Source organism: Ascaphus truei, unplaced genomic scaffold, assembly GCF_040206685.1.
Source record: "Ascaphus truei isolate aAscTru1 unplaced genomic scaffold, aAscTru1.hap1 HAP1_SCAFFOLD_2036, whole genome shotgun sequence".
Lineage (NCBI taxonomy): Eukaryota > Metazoa > Chordata > Amphibia > Anura > Ascaphidae > Ascaphus > Ascaphus truei.
This window is the reverse complement of record NW_027454944.1, coordinates 12,784-19,754: the sequence shown is the minus strand read 5'-3', so window position 1 is coordinate 19,754 and position 6,971 is coordinate 12,784. Positions and strand designations below refer to the sequence as shown.

Below are 6,971 nucleotides of genomic sequence, written 5' to 3'. Positions count from 1 at the left end.
TCAGCCCTTGCCCTGCCCCCGCGCTCCCCCGTTGCCCTGCCCCCGAGCTCCCGTAACATTGAATATTTTGTGCAGCAGAGAACGGCTGGCCTTGGCTTTCTCCTGTGCGTTCTCCGCCTGCTCCAGTCTCCTCTGAACGCGCAGCTTCTCTCCCACTGCGCCGCCCGCCTTAAGGGTCTGGATCTCCTCCTCCGTCCTGCGCTGCGTAAAGTTCCACTGCTTGTCGGCAGCCCCCGCGCCGCCCGGCTCGGCCGCCCTCTTGCGGTCCGCTCTGGAGAAGCTCTTGCTGCGCTCCACGTTCTGCAGGTAGAAGTTGGTCTCTCTCTTGGTCTGAGACACCTCTGCGCGCATGCGCTGCTGCCGCACTTGTCGTTCCATAGCCAGCCGCTCACTTAGGTGGGACCACTTGAACCGGTGCAGGTACTGCGGAGACACGCGTGTGTGAGAAGGGGCGCCAAGCTCGAAGGGGGGGGGGAGGGGAGGAGTACAGAACCGGTGCAGGTACTGCGGAGACACGCGTGTGTGAGAAGGGGCGCCGAGCTCGGGGGGGGGTGGGGGGGGCGCCGAGCTCGGGGGGGGGGGGGGCGCCGAGCTCGGGGGGGGGGAGGGGGAGGGGAGGGGAGTACAGAACCGGTGCAGGTACTGCGGAGACACGCGTGTGTGAGAAGGGGCGCCGAGCTCGGGGGGGGGGAGGGGAGTACAGAACGGTGCAGGTACTGCGGAGACACGCGTGTGTGAGAAGGGGCGCCGAGCGCTGGGGAGGGGGGGGGGAGTACACAGGGAGCACAGAACCGGAACAGGTACTGCGGAGACACGCGTGTGTGAGAAGGGGCTCCGAGCGCTGGGGGGGGCGGGGGGGAGGGGAGTACAGAACCGGTGCAGGTACTGCGGAGACACGCGTGTGTGAGAAGGGGCGCTGGGGGGGGGGGGGGTTGGGGGGTGTACAGAACCGGAGCCCTCACCTTCATGTTCCAAAGGTCATCATGGAAACGGTTCTTTTTGCGCGTGCCCATTGGCGCGGCGTTCAGGCTGACGGCCAGCAGCTTGGCCACTCTCTTATCCCGGAACTCCACCCAACCTTCTGTGAAGTCCCGCGCGTTACTGCCGGCTTTCTTCTTCTTCTTACGGACAAAGCGATCTGAGCGAGGCACAGCGAGGGCAAGGGAGAACAGGAAGCGTGCGTGAGAGAGCAAGGCACTGAGACATGGGTCCAGAGAGAGAGAGTGCGTGCAAAGGTTAGAGAGAGAGGAGGTTAGAGGGTGAGGGGAGAGGTGAGGGGCAGGGGAAAGGTGAGAGGGTGGGGGAGAGGGGGGGAGGGGAGGCGAGGCGTGAGGGGGGGGTGAGAGGCGTGAGGGGAGAGGTGAGGGGGGGGAGAGGTGAGGGGGGAGGGAGGGGAGAGGTGAGGGGGGGAGGGAGGGGAGAGGTTGAGGGGGGGAGGGAGGGGAGAGGTGAGGGGGGGAGGGAGGGGAGAGGTGAGGGGGGGAGGGAGGGGAGAGGTGAGGGGGGGAGAGGTGAGGGTAGAGGGGGGGAGGGGAGAGGTGAGGGGGGGAGGGGAGAGGTGAGGGGGGAGGAGAGAGGTGAGGGGGGGGAGGTGAGAGGGGAGAGGGAGAGAGGTGAGGGGGGGGGGGGAGAGGTGAGGGGGGGGAGGGAAGGGAGAGGTGAGGGGGGGGGAGATGTGAGGGGGGAGGGGAGAGGTGAGGTGGGGAGGGGAGAGGTGAGGGGGGGAGGGGAGAGGTGAGCGAGAGAGGGGAGAGGTGAGCGAGAGAGAGGGGTGGGGAGAGGTGAGCGAGAGAGATGGGAGGGGAGAGGTGAGCGAGAGAGAGGGGAGAGGTGAGCGAGAGAGAGGGGAGAGTTGTGTGGGGGTCCCCGGTAGGCTCCCCTCCCTTGTTTCCTGTTGTGTGGGGGTCCCCGGTAGGCTCCCCTCTTACCCTCAGCCTGCAGGAAGATGCGGCCCACCTCCCCGTGCACACTCAGCATGTTCCGCACGTGACGGGGCCCGGAGCCGAGGGGGGATATGACCCAGGTATATGATGCCGGGAACAACTCTCCTCTTACTGCCCTCAGCTGCTCCTTCTGCCCCCTCCAGCTCGTCTGCTTCCTCCACGTTGGGGCACCACCCCCTCTTCATCCACTGCGTGCTCCATTACAGATCTGGTAGATAGGGCCAAGTCTAAGGTGACCTCATTCTCATTACTATCCCACCCAGACTGACACCTCAGCAGGGACTGGAGCCTCGGGAGGGGAGCCTCGGCAGGGAGGGGAGCCTCGGCAGGGAGGGGAGCCTCGGGAGGGAGGGGAGCCTCGGCAGGGAGGGGAGCCTCGGCAGGGAGGGGAGCCTCGGAGGGAGGGGAGCCTCGGGAGGGAGGGGAGCCTCGGCAGGGATGGGAGCCTCGGAGGGAGGGGAGCCTCGGCAGGGAGTGGAGCCTCGGGAGGGACTGGAGCCTCGGCGGGGGACGGGAGCCTCGGCAGGGACGGGAGCCTCGGCAGGGACTGGAGCCTCGGCAGGGAGGGGAGCCTCGGGAGGGAGGGGAGCCTCGGAAGGGGCCTGGAGCCTCGGAAGGGGCCTGGAGCCTCGGCTGGGGACGGGAGTCTTGCCGGGGACGGGAGCCTCGGCGGGGACGGGAGCCTCGGCAGGGAGGGGAGCCTCGGCAGGGAGGGGAGCCTCGGCAGGGAGGGGAGCCTCGGCAGGGAGGGGAGCCTCGGCAGGGAGGGGAGCCTCGGCAGGGAGGGGAGCCTCGGCAGGGAGGGGAGCCTCGGCAGGGCTCGGGCTTGGGGGCTTGGCACTAATATCACTTAGACTAAGATATTCTGAGCCCTCTCCCTGTGTTGTAATCCCACACACCGGTAAATGACACTACACCAGTAGTGTGTAATATGTATTACCTGGTAACAGACACGTGTGCAGCGAGCGAGCAGAGCATATATAGGCGTATAAACATACAACGGTTATACACACCCATCACACAATATATATATAATAGATATATATAAAAAATAGAGGTACACATAAATATATATGTATACATATTGTGTGATGGGTGTGTATACCCGTTGTATGTTTATACGCCTATATATGCTCTGCTCGCTCGCTGCACACGTGTCTGTTACCAGGTAATACATATAACACACTACTGGTGTAGTGTCATTTATATATATATACACATGTAGAGGTATCAGTACCGTGTTAGCCGAGCTTCAATAATCAAAAAATAAATAGATGATACCGTTCTGTGGCTAACGAAATGCTTTTATTTGTGCGAGCTTTCGAGATCTCTTCTTCCGGCGATGTTACAATGAATGAAGCAAGGATTACATATATATATATCTCTATAACGGGTAAATACATACATCAATTATATATCATGTGTGTAGTTACCCGTTCTGAGAGAGAGTATATATATATATATATATATATATATATATATATATATATATAGTGTGTAGTTACCCGTTCTGAGAGAGAGTATATATATATATATATATAGTGTGTAGTTACCCGTTCTGGAGAGAATATATATGTAATGCGTGCAGTTACCCGTTCTGGAGAGAAGAGAGAAAAGAGAGAGAAGAGAGAGAAGAGAGAGAAGAGAGAGAAGAGAGAGAATATATATATATATATATATATATATATATATATATATATATATATATATATATATAATGCGTGCAGTTACCCGTTCTGGAGAGAGTATATATAATGTGTGCAGTTACCCGTTCTGGAGAGAGTGTATATATATATTGTGTGTAGTTACCCGTTCTGGAGAGAGTGTATATATATATATAATGTGTAGTTACCCGTTGTGGAGATATAGATATATATATAATGTGTGTATATCTGACTCACCGGATCCTCCCGGAACACGTGCAGTTCCGGCGCCACTGAATTACGTCAGACGTGGGCGGGGCTATGAGTTTGCTAGTCTCCATAGAGGTGACGTCACACGAAGGCGGGGCAGTGGGATTGACGCATTGTATGACGCGCGATGTGGGAGGGGCCAATGTGACAGCCGCTGAGGAGAAAAAGTCACAATGAGATATCGATATATATACAAAGTATCAGGATATATATACACAGTATCAGGATATATATATATATATACACAGTATCAGGATAAATACACATTATCAGGATATATACACACAGTATCAGGATATATATACACTGTATCAGGATATATATACACAGTATCAGGATAAATACACATTATCAGGATATATATACTGTATCAGGATATATATACACAGTATCAGGATATATATACAAAGTATCAGGATATATATACACAGTATCAGGATATATATACACAGTATCAGGATATATATACACAGTATCAGGATAAATACACATTATCAGGATATATACACACAGTATCAGGATATATATACACTGTATCAGGATATATATACACAGTATCAGGATATATACACAGTATCAGGATATATACACTGTATCAGGATATATATACACAGTATCAGGATAAATACACATTATCAGGATATATACACACAGTATCAGGATATATATACACAGTATCAGGATATATATACACAGTATCAGGATATATATACACAGTATCAGGATATATACACAGTATCAGGATATATACACAGTATCAGGATATATATACACAGTATCAGGATATATATACACAGTATCAGGATAAATACACAGTATCAGGATATATACACAGTATCAGGATATATACACAGTATCAGGATATATACACAGTATCAGGATATATACACAGTATCAGGATATATATACAAAGTATCAGGATATATATACACAGTATCAGGATATATATATATATACACAGTATCAGGATAAATACACATTATCAGGATATATATACACAGTATCAGGATATATATATATATACACAGTATCAGGATAAATACACATTATCAGGATATATACACACAGTATCAGGATATATATACACAGTATCAGGATATATATACACAGTATCAGGATATATATACACAGTATCAGGATATATACACAGTATCAGGATATATACACAGTATCAGGATATATATACACAGTATCAGGATATATATATACACAGTATCAGGATAAATACACAGTATCAGGATATATACACACAGTATCAGGATATATATACACAGTATCAGGATATATATATACACAGTATCAGGATATATATACACACAGTATCAGGATATATATATATATATATATATATATATATATATATATATATATATACACAGTATCAGGATATATATACAAAGTATCAGGATATATATACAAAGTATCAGGATATATATACACAGTATCAGGATATATATACACAGTATCAGGATATATATACACAGTATCAGGATATATATACACAGTATCAGGATATATATACACAGTATCAGGATATATATACACAGTATCAGGATATATATATATACACAGTATCAGGATATATACACAGTATCGGGATATATATACACAGTATCGGGATCTATATACAAAGTATCAGGATATATATACACAGTATCAGGATATATATACACAGTATCAGGATATATATACACAGTATCAGGATATATACACAGTATCAGGATATATATACACAGTATCAGGATATATATACAGTATCAGGATATATATACACAGTATCAGGATATATATACACAGTATCAGGATATATATATACACAGTATCAGGATATATACACAGTATCAGGATATATATACACAGTATCAGGATATATATACACAGTATCAGGATATATATACACAGTATCAGGATATATACACAGTATCAGGATATATATACACAGTATCAGGAGATATATACACAGTATCAGGATATATATACACAGTATCAGGATATATACACAGTATCAGGATATATATACACAGTATCAGGATATATACACTGTATCAGGATATATACACTGTATCAGGATATATATATACACAGTATCAGGATATATACACAGTATCAGGATATATACACTGTATCAGGATATATACACTGTATCAGGATATATACACTGTATCAGGATATATACACAGTATCAGGACATATACACTGTATCAGGATATATATACTGTATCAGGATATATATACACACAGTATCAGGATATATATACACAGTATCAGGATATATATATATACAGTATCAGGATATATATATACAGTATCAGGATATATATACACAGTATCAGGATATATATGCACAGTATCAGGATATATACACAGTATCAGGATATATACACAGTATCAGGATATATACACAGTATCAGGATATATACACACTATCAGGATATATACACAGTATCAGGATATATATACACAGTATCAGGATATATACACAGTATCAGGATATATACACAGTATCAGGATATATACACACTATCAGGATATATACACAGTATCAGGATATATACACAGTATCAGGATATATACACACTATCAGGATATATACACTGTATCAGGATATATACACAGTATCAGGATATATACACAGTATCAGGATATATACACTGTATCAGGATATATACACAGTATCAGGATATATACACAGTATCAGGATATATATACACAGTATCAGGATATATATACACAGTATCAGGATATATATACACAGTATCAGGATATATACACAGTATCAGGATATATACACAGTATCAGGATATATATACACAGTATCAGGATATATATATACACAGTATCAGGATAAATACACAGTATCAGGATATATACACACAGTATCAGGATATATATACACAGTATCAGGATATATATATACACAGTATCAGGATATATATACACACAGTATCAGGATATATATATATATATATATATATATATATATATATATATATATATATATATACACACAGTATCAGGATATATATACAAAGTATCAGGATATATATACAAAGTATCAGGATATATATACACAGTATCAGGATATATATACACAGTATCAGGATATATATACACA

The 6,971-nt window shown here is 45.8% G+C and overlaps 1 protein-coding gene across 1 annotated transcript; it reads right to left on the bottom strand.

Moving 5' to 3' along the window:
- On the bottom strand, positions 1-4,051 carry ABT1 (activator of basal transcription 1). The gene is given in 5 exon segments (XM_075582209.1): positions 1-423; positions 963-1,138; positions 1,929-1,995; positions 1,997-2,151; positions 3,845-4,051. Coding segments are annotated over 4 exon segments (798 nt in total). The 5' UTR covers positions 2,129-2,151; positions 3,845-4,051.
- Positions 4,052-6,971: the final 2,920 nt, after the last annotated feature.